This window comes from Filicampus tigris, chromosome 19, assembly GCF_054856515.1.
Source record: "Filicampus tigris isolate MCC_2025a chromosome 19, RoL_Ftig_1.0, whole genome shotgun sequence".
In the NCBI taxonomy this organism is placed as follows: domain Eukaryota; kingdom Metazoa; phylum Chordata; class Actinopteri; order Syngnathiformes; family Syngnathidae; genus Filicampus; species Filicampus tigris.
In genome coordinates this window covers 4302153-4323023 of record NC_141235.1, presented here as the reverse complement: position 1 = coordinate 4323023, position 20871 = coordinate 4302153, and the positions used below count along the sequence as shown (strand labels likewise).

General features: G+C 43.1%; 2 protein-coding genes across 6 annotated transcripts in view; one reads left to right on the top strand and one right to left on the bottom strand.

Annotated features, from left to right (window-relative positions):
- The window catches only part of dnmbp (dynamin binding protein), a 31175-nt gene extending 28841 nt beyond the window's left edge, over positions 1-2334 (top strand). For all 5 annotated transcript variants that reach the window (XM_086016026.1, XM_086016024.1, XM_086016025.1 and 2 more), the window contains 2 exons: positions 369-967; positions 1588-2334. In XM_086016026.1, the coding sequence (XP_085872152.1) occupies positions 369-967; positions 1588-1773 (785 nt within the window). In that variant the 3' untranslated portion in view covers positions 1774-2334. The remainder of the gene's footprint in view (positions 1-368; positions 968-1587) is intronic.
- Positions 2335-4328: 1994 nt separating this feature from the next.
- On the bottom strand, positions 4329-20148 carry nrap (nebulin-related anchoring protein). Its single transcript, XM_086016809.1, has 44 exons — positions 20083-20148; positions 19421-19515; positions 19256-19343; positions 17994-18098; positions 17716-17808; positions 17404-17511; positions 17224-17328; positions 16857-16964; positions 16482-16589; positions 16186-16293; positions 15927-16043; positions 15362-15466; positions 15143-15247; positions 14838-14942; positions 14642-14740; positions 14311-14415; positions 14129-14236; positions 13946-14053; positions 13676-13873; positions 13051-13155; positions 12873-12971; positions 12714-12790; positions 12535-12562; positions 12044-12151; positions 11492-11649; positions 11051-11204; positions 10855-10959; positions 10022-10120; positions 9837-9941; positions 9657-9764; positions 9425-9538; positions 9157-9354; positions 8980-9084; positions 8764-8862; positions 8595-8699; positions 8416-8523; positions 7961-8272; positions 7774-7878; positions 6952-7050; positions 6763-6867; positions 6492-6599; positions 5971-6282; positions 5688-5843; positions 4329-5476 (listed from the first exon to the last, which is right to left on the bottom strand). Exons 1-44 carry the CDS (start codon positions 20146-20148, stop codon positions 5174-5176), a joined length of 5409 nt encoding a protein of 1802 aa, XP_085872935.1. The 3' UTR covers positions 4329-5173.
- Between the last annotated feature and the right edge of the window lie 723 nt (positions 20149-20871).

The following is a 20871-nucleotide window of genomic DNA, read 5'->3' as shown; positions in this document are numbered from 1 at the left end:
TCAGATAACGACCAATCACGTCTCAGCTGGTTTCCGAAGCTGAGCTTTGAAACGTTCTCCGCAACCAAAGAGTCCAGTTAACTCCTTTTGACTTCCACAAACCGGGTAGGAAAATGTCTGAATATTTCTGAACAGCATTTTCACTTTTCCACCCGTTTTTAGCTAGCTCAGGGGGCGGCCATTTTGTCGCTTCGAAGTTGCTCAGGGCTCAGATAACGACCAATCACGTCTCAGCTGGTTTCCGAAGCTGAGCTTTGAAACGTTCTCCGCAACCAAAGAGTCCAGTTAACTCCATTTGACAAACCGGGTAGGAAAATGTCTGAATATTTCTGAACCGCATTTTCACTTTTCCGTTTCTTGATCCGCAGTCACAAAGGGCTTCGTGTACAGCTCCTTCCTCAAGCCCTACAACCCGCGCAGGAGCCAGTCGGACGTGTCCATCGAGAGCCAATCGTCCAACGAGTCGGGCTACGGCGGCTCCTCGCCCGTTTTCTCGCGCCAGAACAGCAACAGCACGCTGACCTTCAACCACGAGACGGCGGCCGTCAGCTTCTCCGCGACGCAAACCCAAAGCCACTCGTCGCCGCACCCGTCTCTAGACTCCACCCCGTCTCGAAGGCTTCACCCCGACTCGGTCAGTCAGAGCGACTCCTCGCCACGCAACCCCTCCGACGACCGCAAGGAATTTGCCGAGCGCCGCGCCCCCTCCGGTCACAGGAGCGTCGAGTCTTCGTACCGGCACTCAGGCCGCCACAGGGAGCCGTACGACGCCAGTCACGCCAGCCCAAGTGACCAGTCGGAGACAGACTCTTATTCCTCGCGCAGAAACGGCTCGCAGCAGAGACACGGCGACAAAGCGTGCAATTCTTACCAGTGGAGAAACGGCGGCCATAAGAAGTCCGCCTACTCGCTAGACGACTTCAGCGAGCCTGAATCTGAGCAGGATGCCGAATTGGACAGACACCAGGTGAGGTTTACCTTGGTTGGTTTGCATTTAGGGCAGGAGGGTGGGCTTGTGGTTACGAAATTCGCCGATTCTCACCTATTTGCATATTTTGTTCATTTATAATTGTGTTAATTTATTGATAATGTGTAAATGTCTTGATTCCAATTATTAACATAACATAAGCATTTATTTATAAAAAAAATAATTTTGCCATTTATTCAAAAAATTAAGTAAAATGTAATCCTGATTTTGATTTTGTTTTTTTTATCTCATTCAATACAACTCATTTATTTTCTATGATCTGTTTTAAAATTAGTTTTTTTTAACCATTTATTGTATTTTCTTAAAATTAATAGAAGGTAAACCCATTTGAAAACAACTTTTTTTTTATTAAAATAATGGATCAGTTGTTTATATTTATATTTTACATCCACATTTTTTCGTTTTATTTTTATTTTTTTAAACTTTATTGACCTACATACTGGCCCGTCCGTCTGTTTTAAAGTTTACCCACCACTGATTTAACAACCAGAATGGCACATTTTTCTCAAGGACAAAATATTGACTTTCATACCAAAAGGAAAATGCACGGTGACATATTGAAAACCAATCAAAAGTAACCATGAAATTGTGTTTTTCAGATCTACTTTGCCCTGTACTCCTTCAGCGCCCGTTGCGCCAATGAACTGAGCATTTCCGCCAACCAGCGTCTGCGCATACTTGAGTTCCAGGACATGAACGGCAATGGCGAGTGGTGGCTCGGCGAGGCCGGCGGCCGACGAGGCTACGTGCCGTCTAATTACATCCGCAAATCTGAGTACACCTGAGCGGTTGTGACATGGTGGTGGTGAGACTGTTTACGTGTACGCAACACAATCACGAACAAGCGGCTTATTTTTTGGAGTGACTGACTTTTTGCTCCCAGCGTCATATGCCTATATTTATAGATTATTTTTTTTTTGTACTTTCCATTGGACCCTGTGAAGCATTGAGTATTACAGAAATAGCACATCAGGGAAGCTTTTTGACCCGACCACTGTGTTCATTGCACTTTCTCCATTTGGCTTCAGATGAACGGTGTGGCTATGACTATCTGTACGCAACGATCAAAGTGTGTAGCACTTATGGTTGCAGTTTGAGGAGATTAATGGCGTGTAGAGTGATTTAAAACAGCACTCCTTGGCTTTTCTGTTCGTTAAATGGCCTGCCTTTTTTTTAAATTTTTTTTTTTTTTACATGGAGTGACACTGTGAAATTAAGATGAGGTAAAAAAAAAGGTTCAATAAGGAGAGCGTATTTGCTCCCTGTGTACATACTGTATGTAATACTGTATATGGAATATTTGCGTGCGATCACACCTTTTTTGATTAAAACCATGTGAGAAATACTGTTTTGACTTACTGTTTTTTTTTCCCCCCATTTCATCCATTTTTCTTATCCTTAATAGAGTCCGGCTAACTTTGGGTGAGAGGCCATTTGTACAATGTGAACTGGTCACTTGCCAACCGTAGGGCGCATACAGACACAAGCATTCGGACTCACATTCACCACCTATGGACAATTTATTCTTCAATGAAGCTAACATGCATTTTTTCCTTCTTTTTGGAATGAGGGAAGCTAGAATTAGCCGTTTCTAGATGGGAGGAAAAATATTTGTCAAAAGTAACCACAAAATGTGTTAAAGGTACTATTTAATGAAATGTTTTGTATGAAATTCTGAAATGACCGGCCAGCCTGACTCAGAGACACACAGTAACAATTAGCATCTATGTGGCGATGTTTCCACATGCGGCATGTATTTGAATACAAACGTGCGGCAGTGCATGTCGTCACACCATATCATAACAATACCCACAAGCATATTATTCATCCTCTGTGACCAACTACTTTTCCTGCCATACCAAAAGCTGGGCCACAGCGTATGCATGTCTTATACTGCCCCCAAGTGGCCAAGTCCCAGACCAGAATGAGCATCATAATTGAAGGTGAAGGTGTGACAAAAAGTAATTTCGTCATTACTGTTTTTATAAGGTATATTATAGAATGCTATTTTAAAAAAACGTCGAATGACTTTTTTTCAAAAATATACTGCTGTAAGTTTTTACTGTGCTCAGTGTGTTCAGTACTGTATTTGAGTGTTGCAATATTAGGAATCCAGATGGGGACAACAAGCCATGGTGTTTTGTAAAAAGGGCCAAGTTGGAGTGGGACTACAGCAACGTTAAGCAATGCTTCCTAGGTGACAACACACACGCGCACACACACATGCTAGAGGAGTGCATTGTTTTCATTGAGAATAAAATGTTATATTTTCAATTAAAAAGTTGTATATTTGAGAAAGTAATACTTTTTACATATTTCACATTAAAAAAATGTCACTTATTTTTTTGAGAATATTGAGACATAAGTCAGAATTTTCCTAGAATTTAGTCATATCTTTTTATATCCCTGAGAAAAAGTGTTAGTGTTAGTTAAGGCACGTATATTGTTGACATAAAATTCTGAATTTTCGGTGGATAAAGTGTTCTAACGTCAGGAAAAATATCTAGAAAAGGGAGGATAAAGTTATATCTTGGAGAAAAAAAATATTTTCTGAGAATAAAGTGGTATGTCAATGAAAAAGTTGTAATTTTCAGAAGGTGAAGTCATGTCTTGGAAAAAAAAAAAGACTTTTCAAGTATTTAAGAATTAAGTCTTATATCTTGAAGAACAAGTCTGAATTTTGAAGTGCTTTAGACTTTGCTTGTGCAAAATGCTCTGCTTTCAAAATGTCCAGGAACATTTAAAATCCAAATTTGGACGCAAATGATGCTGGTTGACTTCCAAGTTGTTCTTGTTTCAAAACAGTTTTTTCCCCGTGGAAGTGGAAAAAGTCATACTTTTTCGAGTCACCTGTGACCACTGTACCATTTGGAGGTTCCACTTGGCACGATTTCAGGCCCCCTGTTTTTTTGGAGTTTTTTTTTTGTGTGGTGCATGACATTTGGTTTATTGCGCAGGGTGACTCTGGAGGCCCTCTAGCATGCTAGCACAACGGTAAACAATACCTGACTGGACTAGTGAGTTGGGGAATTGGCTGCGGACTCCCTAACAAGTCCGGTATCTACGTTGATGTCTACAACTTTGACTGGATTCGACACACGACATCAGCTGAATCTTGGTGAGGTGAACCGTGATGCAATAAGCTTCCAACTGTATTTTACCCCGCGGTAAAGTCAAGCAAAACCTGTAAAGGCTGAACCAATTGAGCAAAATTTTCAAGTCCCCGAACTTGGAGATGTCAGGTCCCAGTGTGACAACAGTTAAGAACAATTGATATAGAGGACTCGAAAACAGATCTTCTTGGGAGAATTTTTTATTTTTTATTTTGAATGCAGTAAAATGGAGCATTTACTCCGAGCCCAGCTTTGAGTTTTTGCGTCACAAAAGCTGAACCTGCCAGTCTTAAAGAGTTGATGCCTAGCTCCGAGTGTACGCTATCAAGCCGGAGCTAGGAAAAAAATCGTCACCGAACAAAAAGTTGCATCAAATATGCCTGCCTATGTCTGTTTAAATGGCCACCTCCTGCTGTGAATACATTCCTAAAAGCAATCGTAACAATCTTTCATGTGTCACCGTTCTTAAAATCATATTTAATGTCACGTGTCTGTTACAGTCCACATTTCTTTCCATTTCTTTCTCATTTACAACAGTGGCGGTTTTAAAAGCGGGGCAAGTGGTTGAGTGCCCCACCGGCATCTAGCGTTCAATACAATTTTTATAAATATTACAGAATACTGGCGGGATTAATGCTTATAAATACAATTCCAATCACATAACTGTTTTTCAATCCTACTTTTTCTGCATTGACATCCGATTTTTCGATTCTGCCTAGCAACAAGTGTATGCACAAAGGACTGGCATACCCTTGATATATCTCAAGTAGTACTCAAGTAGTACTAGTAACATGAGGCCAAAGAGCATACTAGTACATGGACCTTCAGCTGGATATCAAGTATATCGAATAAATGCTCAAATGGCTTTTCATAGCTATAATCGAATTTGGTTAGAGTGCCATCTATTTTTTTGTTCTCATATAAACACACCACTGTGTTAAGATTTTTTTTTTTTTTTTTTTTGCTCAACATAACAAATCCAGTCTTCATTCAACATGCTTGTGTCCTTCATTGATCATCCGTCTAGCGTCAGTTCAGTTCAGTTCAGTGTGACCCGTTTTCTCCAAAACTTCTAAGCATCTTTAATGGCTTTGGCCTGACTGGACGTCTTGAGCGTGTTGTGCCGGGCGGCCGATGAGGTGCTGCTGGATTTCTTCTCCATGGATTTGAAGGTGGCGCTGCCGCTACTTGTGGTTGTGGTGGTGGTTGTCTTTTTCTGCACGGTCTGGTAGGTCTTGGTCCTGTTGACGTGAAGCACCTCCGTGGCGTCCATGTTGATGCCTTGCCGGATCTCCTCGCTGGTCTCCACCTGCTCGGACGTATGTTGTTGTTGTTGTTGTTGTTGTTGCTCTTCCATCCGCTGCTGGTAGTGGAGCTGCGACGGGGAAGAGGTTGGTAGAAAAGTTGATTTTGAACCCTCTGAGCTCTATGCTGGCCGTTTGTGGCCAATTACTGCTTTCCAGGGACTATTTTAGCCGTGTCAGTGCAAATGCAGTGTAATGAAGGATTATGTAATGAATTCCCTAAATAAGTATACGGCGTTTCCCCGCGTGAATCAATAGACATGTGTACCAATTTGATCTCACCATTATCATGCGCTGGTACTTGGCGATGGCCTCATCTGTGGTCACCCCCTCAGCCAGGCCCAGCTCGGCAGCCCGACGGGCCAGCTCGACCTTGTGGGAGCCGGGGGGGGTCCAGCCTGCTCCCCTCATCCGGTTCAGGTCCGACTTGTAGTTCACCTACAACAGCAGCTCAAACTTCGACCAAACGCTTACAGAACCGTCGTCGCGACGATGGCGAGTTCGCAAAAAGTGAGCAAACTGGACTTGGATCGAGAATGTCCAGAGACTAGTCGGCGAGCCTTACGTCACTCTGCAGCTTGTAGGCCTGCTTGGCGTGCTTGACGTGGAGCTGCTCCGAGTCGCACGTGTAGTCGTGGAGTTTGCTTCGGTACGCCAGGTCGCTGGCCTGCGACTGGCTCTTCTTGGCCAGCAGGAACTCGGGCTGGTCGGCGTGGATCTTGTAGTTGGAGCGCTCCTCCTTGGATTGCCGCTTGTACTCCAGGTTGCTCTGCAGCTTGCTGGCCGCCAGCGAGTGCATCATTTTCGGGTCATCCTCCACGCAGCGCAGCCCCACCTGTTGACCCTTCTCACGCAAGTGAGAGTCCTTGTAGAGCACCTGGTCGAGGGGAAAGTGATCGTTAGTGATCCCCCACCACCGTGTGCCGCGGAGTTGATCCGTAAATTATGACTCGCGACTACAAATAGTGTGTCTGTACACTACACCACTTCTAGCGCTTCCGTAACGCTAATTTCTTTTTGGGCGGGGACAATTCTATGCTTCCAACTTTGTGTGACGAATCTGGGAGAAGAGCGGACAAGACTCACGTCGCTGGCAATTTCCCTGGAGGCCTTTGCCGTCTGGAAGGGGATGGCGTCCAGCCTCAAGTCGTAGCCCAGCATCTTCAGCTGCTCTCCAGAGGCCTTGTACACTTTCTGCACCAGGGAGAAAAATCGTTAAATCGTCACATTTTCTAACCATCCATAGACATTTCAGTTGAAATTTCAGGATCAAGCGAAACTTCATTTGACCTCCTCTAAACTTTTTGCTTGTGGTCCAATTATTCATGTTAAATATCAAGTTTTGAATTGATCTTACGTCGCTAATGTGCTGGGCGTTCATCCTGGCTCGGACAAAGTCGGGATCATCTGGATGTAAGGTGTACCTGTTCATATTGTCGTTCCTACCCGATTTGTACAGCCTCTGGATGGAGAACCGGAATCATGTGTCAAAACGTGGGAAAAATACTGCCAATAACCGTTTCATTTGTCATTTTCTTCACGTTACCTCGCTGCACTGTTGGTAGCTGGTCTTGGCGTGGACCATATCTGGGGAGTCTGTCACCGAGGTGAACTTCAAGCTGTCCGGGAGTTGACGGTATCGCTTCTGGCATGGCAAAAAAAAAATACATTCATTGTACAGTGTTCTCTTTAAATTGTGACAACTCATTTCCATCCCATTTTGTGACAGTTTTTATGTTTTTTTTTTTTTTTTTTTCCAGTGTACCGGAGGAAGTCCCCTACCAAGCTGCTCTAACTAAGTTGTTCCCACATCGCAGAGATAATAGACAGTATGTGAGTATTGTTGTAGTTTATATTGTATGAATGTGTTGCTGCTCTGTTTGTGTTAAACTGGCAGTTGTTTGAATGTTTATAATTGCCTCATCATCTGTGCTAATTTTGCATGACATTAAGAAAGCAGACATTCGTTATAATAATCACAATAATTATATGATTTTGGTGTTTAAGTGATTTAGGCAGGTAGTTAAGAAAGTAGCTAGCTTGGTACCGAGCTAGCTACTTAGGTATGTACAGTAGGTAGGCAGTCCACTCTTATGTTTTGTACGTTATCGTGGAACATACGTAGACCGTCTTTTGCCAGATCTGGTCCTTGATTTCTAACGACATCATTCAGATGAATGTGTTGTGCAAAGGCTATTGCTACATTGGCCAAGCTATTCCTGATCCTCCGGCTTCATGCGGTCTACTGCCACTACGTTTTTTTTTCCATAGGGACGTTCTTTCTCTGTCCAAAAGTGCCTTGCTGTGTTTAGCCTTCTCGTGATGTGCTTCTTTTTAAACACAAACAAAGTTGAACGTGCACACTTACATCACTAGCAAGCTTCCCAGCCTTCTTGGCCGACTCCAGCTGCGGCGCCCCGACGCCATCCCACGCCACGCCCTTCATGAAGTTCAGGTCCGACTTGTACAGTGTCTGGACAGGAATTGGTCAAATCACTTAACAGACCTCCCAACTCAGTGATTGAGTTCTTCGGTCCTCCGTCGCCTTGCCTCACCTCACTCTGCAGGTCGTAGGCCTTCTTGGCCCACTTGACCTTCATGTCGTCGGGAAGCACCGTGTACTCGTGAAGCCTCTTCCTGTAATCCTGCTCACTGGCCAGGGCCTGAGCATTCTTGGCCGTGACTAAGTGGACCATGTCAGGCGTCAGGTGGTAGCGACCGCTGGCCGTCAGGGCGTCCTTGCGGTACTCCTGGTCGCTGGCCAGTCTGTTCGCCTGCATGTAGTGCAGCAGATACGTGTCGTCCGAAACGCTTTGGGCGCCGATGTGCTTGCCTTTTTCCATTAGGTGGTTGTGTTTGTACTTGTACTGCAGAGAGGGAGGTACACAATATACTGAAATTGTGCTAACACTGATACAAAGACCTTTATTTTGACTTGACTGATAAGTGCACCAAGTTAAGAGATTTTGCAGTCGCAAACTGTCGCTTGGTCTTGTTATAGTAATCTTACGTCACTGGCGATGCCCGTGGAGCTCTTGGCTGCTTGGAATGGGATGTCCTGCATGGTGAGCTTGTAACCCTGAGCCCTCAGATTGTGCCAGGAGTCTCTGTATCGTATCTGAGGAAGCAACATCCGTCTTAAAATGTCCACCGGTGAAAACAGGCCATGGCCGCAGAAGCCGGTCTTACCTCACTAAAGTTAGCCGCGTTGATCTTTGCTTGAGTGATCTCCGGTCTCTCGGCCGTGACGGTGTAGCTGTGCTGGTCGCTCACCCCTTTCTCTTTGTACAGACGCTAGAAGAGAGGCAAGTTCCTTAAATATCAGTGTTATCACGTTGAGAGAAAATCATACACTCACCTCATTTGTGATCAGTCCACTGAGTTTGGCGTGGATCATGTCAGGGGAGTCTGCCACAGATGTGTGCTTGAAGTTGTATGGCTGCTGGCGATACTTTTTCTAAAGCGGGACAAATATCAAGTCATCCAAGCTGCAGTTTATAGGCATTGATGTATTGAAATGTTTTTAGGCAGATATGTAGGTTGGTAGGTAGTTAAGAAATAATCACAGTCTTACATCACTGATAAGGTCAGTAGCTTTCCTGGAGCCTTCAATTTGCAGAGCCCCAGTTGCGATCCATGCGGCACCCCGTAGGTAATTGAGGTCGGAGCGATATATCCTCTGCAACATAGACAAAAGCGTTACATAGCTGTTGTGAGTCCGAATGCCTTATAAGTGTTGAGTGTGCCTTACCTCGCTCTGCAGAGCATACGCTTTCTTCGCCGCCTGCAGTTTCATGTCATCAGCCAGGGAGGTGTACTGATGCAAGGTGAGCCTGTAGTCGTGATCACTGACCAAAGACTGGGCCTTTTTGGCGTGGGCCACCTCCATCATATCCATTGGCAGGTGGTGCTTGGAGAGCTGGCTGGCCGACTCCTTCTTGTATGTAATCTGGGCGGTGGTAGGAGAAAAGTGTTTTTAATGAGGTAGAAATACTGCAAAAGAGAGAAACCGCACCCACATCGCTTTGCAGCTTGTTGGCGTAAACGGAGTGAGCCATGTTTATGTCGTCCTGCAGCCCTTTCAGTCCAATCATCTTCCCTTTGGTCCTCTCAAACTCCCCTTTGTATTTTTGCTATAATGACACAAATACGGCAATGTAATGCTTTTATTGGCAAGATGATGACAATTTTGAGGACTTTGACATCAAATGTCAAATTCATCCTCCTAGGACCAGAGCACTGGCCGCTCACATCACTCAGTATGTCAGCAGACGCTTTGGCCGACTGGAAAGGAATAGCATCCAGACGTAGTTTATATCCTCCGTCACGTAGTTTAGTCCAAGACTCCTTGTAACGACTCTAAAATCGAAGAGTTCTAAGTTGTAAAAGTCAGACAAAAACGGGACGGATTGTTTTTGGGCGTCCGTTTACCTCACTCAAGTTCAAGGCATTGATCTTGGCCTGGACAAACTCCGGCAGCTCTTCGTTAAGGGTGTAGTGGTGCTTCATGTTTTCTCCCTTCTCTCTGTACAATCTCTGTAAAGTATCAACCAACATATTACATTAACATACCTAATCACATTCATTACATCTCTACTGAGGTCAGAAGTACTCACATCAATGGCAAGTTTGTTGCTGAGTTTGGCCTGAACCATCTCTGGTGTGTCTTCAACACTTGTGAACTTCAGGGCGCTCACATTCTGGCGATACTTTTTCTAAACCAGGAGGGGTTAAATCATGACTTGAGAATTTCGCTGGGTTTTTGATGGTCGGTAGCCTTGACTAAAAGAACCCGTTTTGTTACTTTAGTGGCACAATCGGTTCATATCTATATTCTATCTCTGTCTCTTTGTCTCTCATTTTGTTGGTCTGTCTGTCGTTCTGTCTGTCGAGCTATTCCAGGGATGGCACCACTTTAACCAAGTTGCCTACTGTATCTGCTTTTAGCATGTCACGCTCATTGCTGATACCTTTACGCTCCTACGAACCCTAATAAAACAAGTCCAGGGAGAAGATAGTGTCAAGGAATCTGTGTCATACAAACCCCTGACCCAACTATATCCAAAAATCACAGGCCATTAAACTTAAAATTTGGCATTTGAGTAAGTGTTATTAGGCAGTCAGACACCGGACTTTCTTGCCGTGTCTCTTCTTAAAGCCCATTGTTGACGTGGCACTTAACCTAGTTTAAAGAGTTTGTGAAAGGTCCCCTGGTCTTTAAATAAATTTTGACCTCGAGTAAGTCACTGTGTCAGTTTATGCCTTCACTCATGCTTTACACAATCGCACCTATCAATTTCTCATTACCGTAGTTGCTTTCCAGTACACTTCATAGATCTCTTTTTTTCAAGTGGTCCTCGGTATTTGGTATGTGAGTTTGCTAATCTTATTTAAAGGAATTGTATCAGATAACCTGCATTGCCTTATAGGTTACATGGTTGGACATTACCTCGCTGAAGAGCTCTCCAGCTTTTTTGGCCTGCTGGACATCCAAAGACTTGGAGGCCTCCCAGCCAACGCCCTTCATCCAGTTCAGATCGGATCGGTACAGTTTCTAAAGACACACACATACATGTGGTTGACTTAAATTGTTTACCACACAGTACTTAGATAAGTTTCTCAAACTTTCTGTCCATGGGACTGACGTCGCTCTGCAGTCCGTAGGCCTTCTTTGCCCAGGCAACATTCATGTCAGTTGGCAGCGTGGTGTACTCGTGCAGGAATGTTCTGTAGTTGTAGTCTGCTGCCAAGTCTTGGGCCTTCTTGGCCTGACTGATGTTTAGCATGTCCAGAGAAACACTGGAGAGAATATTGATTTACACATTGTAGTGTTATTTTACAATATCAATATCCAGTGTCAGAAAAGGAAAAGCTGAATCCGCTCCTGGGTGACAGTACATAATTGAAGTAATATTTTTTGTATCAGACTCTGTGTCCCCCTTCGAGGTAACTTTAACCGGAGAGCAAGAACATTTGGCGGAGGAACAGAACATATGAAAAAGTCATTGCACTTTGGGAATATTTGTCTCATGATCACTGATTACCATGCATCATGTTATGTCACTAAATACAGCTGAGGGCCTCACTTGAATTGGGTTTTGGTGTCCTCATAGTGTTTCTTGTAGTCGCGGCCACTCTGTAGTTTGGTGGCCAGAGCCGAGTGAGCCATCTGAGAGTCATCGCTGACCGACTTGATTCCAATCACCTTGCCTTTGTTTTTCTCATATTGCTCTTTGTATTTGACCTGCCAGGGAACAAGATGAAGTTTTCCTAAGCAAGCCTTTACCAAAGTGTGTCTCTCTCAATGGGACGATGTTCAGTTTATAGTGGACACACAGAACTTGAATGATTCGAACGTCAACCAACTTGAAATAACATATACATAATACATAGACGGGTTGTGGATTATTAGGTATTTAAGTAGCTTTTTGTGTGAGTATCAAGCTTGATTTACCAATAGGTAGATGAGTAAGAAGGTAGCGGTAAGTTATGAAAAAGTAGGGATGAAAGTAGATTTGTTAGCGAGGCAGAAGTTTTATAATGGAAAGCCCTAGGACACTATTATTTCGTGAATTCTAAACTAATGAAAGGTCCTGTCTTCAAAATCTGTCCACCCTTCTTGAGAAAAGAAAACTCACATCACTGGCCAGGTCTCTCTTAGCTTTCGCGGTGAGTATCGAAAGTGAGTCCAATCGAAGCTCAAAGCCCTTTTCCCGCTGTTTCTCCCATTGGCTTTTGTAGACTTTCTGAAAGAAGAAAAAGAAAGTGGAGGCAGAGAGATACGTGTTTGCATTTGAACATGTAAGGAAAGCAAAGCCTGAATGAACATCTTTGTAGATTGTACTGTCTTAATGATGTTAAGACCCCTTAAACAACTGGATTCTGCAGATTTTCAATCCTAATCCAATTTCTTTTACTTTCAATAAGCGACGTCACTCTTCAGTTTAGGTAAACATGTTCTTTGACTATCAGCCTTAATTGGTGGCCAGCAAACACTAAAGTGAAGGGGAATGACGGGAGGAACACACTTTTAAGTACACAAGCTACCTTACTTTACCCATTCAGGTCGTAAAAACATGACCTTTAACGTCGTCAGTGTTATAATATCCAGGGTGGTCGGCGCACTTACCCCACTGAGAAGCTCAGCATTTGCCCTTTTGGCTTTCAACAACTTTTAAATAATTTATCTTTTCTTTTGATTGAAGAGAATTCTATGTTTTGCTTTGAATGTTTTAAAGCACTTTGAGTTGCATTTTTATGTATGAAAAGTGCTATATAAATAAAATGTGATTGATTGATTGATTGATTGCTTGTCTGAAGAGCGGCTCGTCCTTAGTCATGGTGTACTGGTGGATCATCTGCTCTGTGTTTGCTTTGTACGCCAGCTAAAAAAGGGCAGTTTTTGTTAACCGATGACCAATGGTGAGCTGCAGCAATGCAAGTGTGCCTTCATCGCCATGACCTTACATCGCTCTGTAGTTCCTGGCTCTTCTTGGCGTGTTTGATGGACAAATTGTCTGCCACTTGGGTGAACTTAATGCGATCCACCTTCTGCCGATATTTATTCTACAAAAGAGTGACAGTGACACAATGTGTCGTTTATCCAGAGCTCACTCAAAGATCAAACACATGGCAGAGAACTGACGTCACTGAGCAGATCTCCGGCTTTCTTGGCCTGGGTGATGTTGAGGCAACCTTCGGTATCCCAACTCACTCCCTTCATCCAGTTCAAGTCCGAGCGATACTTGTTCTGATGAGCAGAAGAAAAAAAAAAAAAGTCATCGGTCAGTCGACTGGAAAACATTAGTTTCAAATGTCTGATTGGTTCGTGGAGAGCACTTTTAAGAACCTCTCAATAAAACGCATTATTATGGACCTTATGGACCTTATTTTGCGTACTGGGGTATAGTCAGACTGAAAAACAGCTGCCACAAGAATGAAATCATCAAATGTATTTATAAGTATTAAGTTAAGATCCCCATTGAAATGAATTAGAAGCTCATGAAAATGGATGGATGGAATGGGAATTTGAAGACTGATTGAAATGCTAAACGCGCTTAAAAAAAAAAGGGCATGAACTGATTTGACCCTGCTGTGACAGATAACATCTGCAGGGTTCTTGCATTGAGATGCTGTATTCCAATCACGAGTAAACCTTCAGATCAGGAGGAAACTACAAACAGAAGAGGTCTGGCCTGAAATGTCTACGGACCACGTCTGCGATTTCACGAGTTCAGCTGTAATTTTAAGATCATGTGTGTATTTCTCACCTCACTCTGCAGGGAATACGCCTTCTTGGCTTGCTGGACTTTGATGTCATCAGCCATGACGGTGTAATCGTGCAGCCTGGTACGATATTCCAAGTCGCTGGCCAGAGCTTGGGCCTTTTTTGCGTGACTTAGGTTGACCATGTCCATAGACAGGCTGTACTGACCCTGGCTCTCCTTGGAGCCCTTTTTGTATGCAATCTGCAGGAGAAAGCGTAACAGTGTGAGTGAATTCATTCAGACGCGCGAGTGGGGTCGCTCGGAGTGACTTACGTCGCTGCGCATCTTGGCCACCTGAAGCGAATGTAAAGTCTTGGAGTCGCTCACGTTGACGCCCACGGCCAATTCCTTGTTCTTCAGATAGTTTTCTTTGTATTTGAGCTAGGGCACATCACGCTTATTGTGACTTGTTTCATCACGCGTTACAAATAACTCGGCTATGTTGTTTTTTCTCACATCGCTGGCGAGGTCTCGGGAAGCCTTGGCCGCCTTGACGCTGAGGTCGTCCACACCGATGTCGCACGCTTTGGATTTGGTCCTCTCCCACGCCTCCTTATATTTAATCTAGAATGAGAGTGTGTAGTGTCAGTGGGCGAATATACGTAGCTAAAAATGGAGAAAAATGGGTGCCTACTTACGTCACTGCACAAGGCTGCATTGTCTTTGGCCTTTTTGATTTGGGGCAAGTCCTCGTGGAGTGTATACAGATGCTTAGTCTTCTCATAGTCTGCTTTGTAATTTAGCTGAATGATTGCGAAAAAGGGTTTTCATAATTCCAAGATTGGCTCACAACACAAAGCAAAAAAAGGATGGTGCGAATGTCCTTTAGGGGGTACGCCAGAATAAAAGTGTAATGGCTTAATTGTGAGCATTTTTCTTTATCAAATGTATTGTTAAAAATCCATTTTTTCCCCCCCATACATTTCAGTGGTCTACAACCACACTTTTGAGATCATGGCTTGGACTCACATTGCTGATAAGTTGGGCATTTTTCCTCGCCAGGAGGATCTCCGGCGTGTCCGCCACTGGACTGTACTTGACTTGGTCAATGTGCTGCCTGTAGTTCTTCTGAGGAGATGGAAACAAAACGGACCTTTTCACTGAGCTAATCCCTCAATTAGGTACTTACTCAATGAGTACTGTTACCGGACTTTCGAGAACTCACGTCTTTAAGTGGGTCCAGCTTCCTTTGGCTGCGATAGCCTGGCGTCAGTGTGGCTTGGTAGGTGTACTCGCCTTGATCTTGATCGTGACCTTGCTTGTATGAAATCTGAATGGCATAAGAGAGATCATTGTCTCTCAATCCTTACAGATAAACGTGTCAACGCGGAAGAGGACGTGGGACCTTGTCACATGACTTGACTCAAGTCGGATTTAAATGGCTGATTTTAGAATTTGGGACTTGCTTGGCACGTGAAGGTTAAGACTTGCCACTAGGCTAGTTTACGGTCAGTAAAGGACGAGGCTTACGTCACTGGCCAGCATCCGGGCTTTCATGGCGTGCATGGTCTTCTTGTCGATTCCCGAGCCTTCGTAGTGGCCCTTCATGTCGATGTACTTCTCTTTGTATTTGTTCTTGTACACCACACAAAAAAAAAAAAAAACAGACGTGTTATCTCCACTATCACCACAGTAAATGTATAATTGGAATTGCGGCCAGTCTATGATAGATAATTGCTCTGAACTTACATCACTGGTGAACTTGGCTACTTTGGTAACATTTTGAAACTGGGGCGTCTCGCAGAAATTGATGCTGTGGCCTCTGCTGTTCTCTAAGTCTTTCTTGTACTCTACCTGTTAGTCAGTATAGGAAATACACTTTTGATCAAGAACAGTGGTTTCTCAACATTTTTGACACTTAAGTACCACCTAAAAAAATAAAATAAATAATAGCTCTCCAAGTAGCAACATCATGCATGAACTGCACCCATCAAATGTACTGTGCCGGATTTAGAACCAGGTGACATTATGCAAAAATGTCCGATTTTTTTTTTCACATTCACACTTTAGAATCACTGATCTAGAACCTTGCTCTGCGTTAAATATAAAGTGACCAGTACGTCACGAGAAACTTGTAACGGACGCCAAAATGTTCACTGATCAGAATAGAGCCGCAAGCTCGTGTGGTGACATCATTTCGGATGGACGCGCCGCGTGGCCTCGGAGGTAATCTGCGGCATGTCAGAGATGCTAAACATCCCTTTCCGCTGGCGTCGCGTCTACGTGGTGGCATAAAGCCAAGCGACCGCCTCACCTCACTGACAAGCTTGTTGATCTTGCGGGCATTCATCAAGGCCAGGTTGTCCTCAGAGGTCAGGCTGTGGAAATGTGACGTGCCCTTCATCTTATTCAAGTCTTTTCTGTATTTCAACTGCAAGAAAAACAGATGAAGGAAGGAAAGTGGATTTTTAGCAGTGGTCTTTGCTAACCTAAGTCACAATGAGCACTGACATCAAATTCGAAGCGTCCAAATTCCCACTACAACCAAAACACGTAATGAACTTCATACTCACATCACTCGCGTTTTCCTGAGCCTTCTTGGCCAGGTGATACCCGGGCGTTATCATTGCGGGGAAGCTTCCTTTGCCCCGCTGCTGCTCGTACTCTTCGGTGTAGGTGATCTACAAAAAGTGCACTTTGTGATTAAAAACGCTGGAGATGATTCACGAGGCATACATTTTGAATGCGTCCGTTTAGATTAGCATAAAACACTATGGAAAGCCCAGTGACTTGCCTTTCGTGCTTACATCTCTTACAAATGTTCAACTAAATTTCATGATGCCCCACCCCAAAAAAAAAAAGGAGTAACCTGGCTGAAGTTGTCTGCATTCTCTCCGGCGTGGATCATTTCGGCCGCGGCCGCGTCAGCACTGGCCTTGCCCTTTATCTCCTGCTCATATACGTGACGATACTTTATCTGCGACAAACCACAGACCAGTTGACTTTAGGGAAAGTACTCACACTGTGTATTTCAGTAGAAAAACAGATACTTGTGAATGGAAAGAACAGACATCTGTTTCAATGTTAGGAGTAAGACTAAAAAAAAAGTAACGAAAAAAAAATAAGAAGAAAAATAAATACTCAGGTCAAATCTAGATACCTGAATATCTACTTCAGTACGCTAACAAAGTGTTTGCACTTAGTCACTTCCCATCAATGCGCGGATGAGTGTTTTTATGCTTACGTTGCTGGCCTGTTCAGAGGCCTTTTTTGACATCTTGTATCCAGGTGTGAGATGTGCGGGGAAGCTGCCTTTGCCTTTGTGCTGCTCATACTGCTCTGTGTAGGCATACTGCAAAAAGAATATTATATATCGGCCTCACATGCACAAGAACTGGATCCAAAATGATGCCTTCAGGATCAATTTTCCCCTTTGAAATGAATTGAAATGCCGTAAATCCATCAATCTCGCTTTTGGCTCAAAAACTCAAAGCAAAAAAAAAAATAATAATCCATCAAACGTTGAATTGTAACTTGACTCGTTGCACCACAGCATTAGCAGTGTTATCTCCGTAAGTGTGAGTGTAAATGAAAGATTGACAAAGACTCACATCACTGACAATCTGCCCTTGTTTCTTGGCTAGGAGCACCTCCGGGGGGTCCACGAATGCGGTGTATTTTGAAACTCTCTCCTCGTGCCCTTTTTTGTATTCAAGCTTTTAGGGATAGAACACAATTAAGCTCAGTATGGGCACGTCATGATGCACCAAATTTGGCAAACGTTCTCTTACGTTGCTTGCCAGGGTGTTGGCATTTTTAGCAGCCTGGTATCCTGGTGTGATCAGGGCCGGGAAGCTGCCTTTGCCTTTGGACTGCTCATATTCTTCCATGTACTTCACCTGTCATCAGAAGTGGCAAAAGTAGAAGTACAAATACTTGCGTAAGACACTGGTGAAAGTAGAGGTACTCATACAACTCCATTTACTCGACAAAAAAACATTATGAGACAGTAGCAAAGTATTTGTACTTTACTTCATAATACTGCCTGTCACATTAGCACTCATTTAATCAACCCATTTAGGCAAAATATTCCGGAAACTCACATCACTGATGTTTGTCTGAGCTTGTGACATGGTCACCATCTCCTGGTTGTACCAAGTCTGCTGCTGGGAAAACTCTGACTGAGACCGGAAGGACTGTTTGGATGTAAAAGACATTCAAACGACATTTAAGACACAAAATCTGAGAGAATGAGATTTGGTTTACAAAATTCCTCACTGTCACTTATTTCTGAGCATTTCGGGCAACATTTCAAGATGTAGCCAATAAAATGTTGTCCGGAAGTCCCTTTTTTGGCCAGTTGCTCTACTTGGGAGCTCACCTGGCCGGCCATCTGATTGGCTAGACGAGCTTTCTCCAGCTCCATGGACTTCATGTCATAGTGGAAGGTGGACATAAAACGATCGCCATCCTCGCGATACTTCAGCTACAAGTGCACATAGATGACAAAACGTTAAAGCCAAGACCAGCACAAGTTTGCACAAGCGCAACACTGGACATGTGCCTACCCTGACCTGGTGCTGTTCAAGGGAAGTTGGAAGTTCTAAAACATCATGTTTTGATGTTACCGAATGTGTTGATTTAGGGACTTAGTGTTTGAGTTCCAGCAAGAAATCAGAACGCATTTGCGCTGATGATGCAAGATGATCTGTGGAGTCCCACAGGAGTCCGTATTAGGGCCCCATATGTTTGTAATATGATGCAATAGGATTTGACGTCATCTCATCAAGCAGTGTAGGAGTAATCAAAAATAGTTTATGAAAATATATTTCTGTGTGTGACACAGGAAAAACATATAAGAATGCATTAGTAATACTGGATTACTTGTGGAGTACCACACCATTCTGTATTAGATTCTCTTCTGTTTTCAGTATTGTGTAATATTATTTACCTACAATCTGTAGGTATCATATATATGAAAGTGCATCACATTTGTTGGTAATATACCATTAAGAACGTATTGGGCTGCAAAATCTGCCAGAAGGCCTCTGTTAACGAATAAAGAATAATGTAAAACAAGTTATGTGTTAAAAACAAACTATGGAAAATAAGATGGGACATGCAAGCAAAAGCAAGTCAACGGTCGGATCAAATATCAACATGTGGAGACCTCAGTCTTTTTGGGTGCATCTATCAGTAGCTGATGAGCTCGCTAGCCTGCTGCTAATATAAGCCGGGGGCCTTGCGTGGACTCTGAGACGCAGACGGAATCCAACAGACGGGAACAGGTGGAGGAGAGGAAGCGATGCCGGGATCTTTTTTGTGGAGTTTAATTTTAGCCGGCTGAAGCATAAAGCTGGTCGGCGACGAGGGCGAAACACCAAAATAACCTGAGACTCACTCCTCCATTCCATAAGGCTGCTGTCACTATAGACGCATAGCTACCTTTCTGGGAAACGATGGCATGGTGGGCTTTTTAAAAACAAAAAAAAAGGGAAGTAATCTGACCACCAAATTCCTGCTTTTGTGATTAAACCTGGGCACAACCAGCCTGAGGAAAGCATAGCAGCCACCTGTGTCATGTTCCAAATGCTTTGCAAAGACAGTAACTCGTGTCCTAAAGCCATCATGACATCATCTCACCTCACTGCTGGCCTTGCTCTGCTTTTTCGCGGTGATGTTGATGGGTGTTTCATACACGCTGGTGAAGGTGTTGTTCCTTGGGTTGTGTCTGCAGGCGGGAAATACACACCTTTGGACTTTTTGGGGTCAAAATGGAGAAACCAAATATTGTTTAAAAGTACTCACACTGAGCAGTAAGGCCTCTTCTTGTGGCTGACAAAGTTATTGGCTGTCAGCACCATTTTACAAACGTCACAGTGAAAACATGCTTTGTGCCAGTTCTGCCGAAGAAATATCACATTATTAGCTCAGACAGGATCTGGTTTTAATCACACAGTTTTGCATGTGGGTAGGACCACAAATTTAGCATTAGCATTAGCATAAATCTATAGGTCTATCTGACCATTAGCATCCAGTTCTGATTTACCTATGTGTTATACTATATATTATGTTTTTAAGCTTTGTGGAACAGTTTCTCTGAGATTGTGTTTGTTTTTAGACTTTGGTATAACGCAATCACAGACCCTATATGGCCCACGGGCCACAGATTGCGCACCACTGCTTTAAACGTTGTCAATCTTGCCATAGCTTTAATTATTTTTAGAATGTCAGCTTTTAATGTAAATTGCAAACTTACAAATAAATGACAAAGAACTGATGAATAAATAATGAGCAATTTCTGACAAACAACAATCAATCGATTTAAAACAAAGATATACTAAATTACAAAAAAGAAAGGCCCATTACAAAGAGAGAAAACTGAAGTACAAAAAATCTGGTTACAAAAACCAAATTATACACAAAATAAATCTGCCAAACAGCAATCAATAGAGGCTTTCTTTTAATACCTGATCAATGCAGTTGATCTTCTCCGCCGGGTACACCACAAACCCACACCTTGCACAAGACTGCATTTTGAATCCTTTGGCTTTCCCCCCACTTAAAAAATAAAAACTTGAGGCAAACTTCAAGAAGCAGTCAACTAACAGGCAGTCCCTCCTGTGTGTTTCTCCGCTGGTGGTAAACTTAGTTCTGTGACTGTACCACTGCGGTCTCTTACTTGACACGGTGTCCCATGATGGACCACCCACCCTTGTCACAAAGCATGCTAGACCACTGGTAGACACAGCTGCCTATCTGCAGGACATGTCAATGTAGGTGTGTAATGATCCCTTGCTGGACAATTAGGTCAACCTTGTTATGACACATAGTGAGTGACACGGCGTTACACATTGAACAATAGCTATAGATAGAAGTTAGACCAACGATGGGAATAGCTTTAAACGTATCACTTGCTTGATTCATACAATGATAAATCTGCGTTTAGTATTTTCAAGTCATTTATTTACAATGCATATATTTTTCAACAGAAGTTGTGTGTGGCACTTTGTACATAGAGCAGATCTAAAACAAACAAACAAAAACATCCAAAACAAATGAAAATCAACAATAACAATATATAGACTTTTTTTTTTTTACATTTTGATTCAAGTGTTTCAACAATCGCCAGTTGTAATTTGTTAAATTTACACCACAATTAAACTCATTAACATTTTATTTTCATAAAAATATTTTATATTATTAAAAATGATATCAGTGTAAGATAAAGAATAATTATTTTACTATTGTTTTAAATA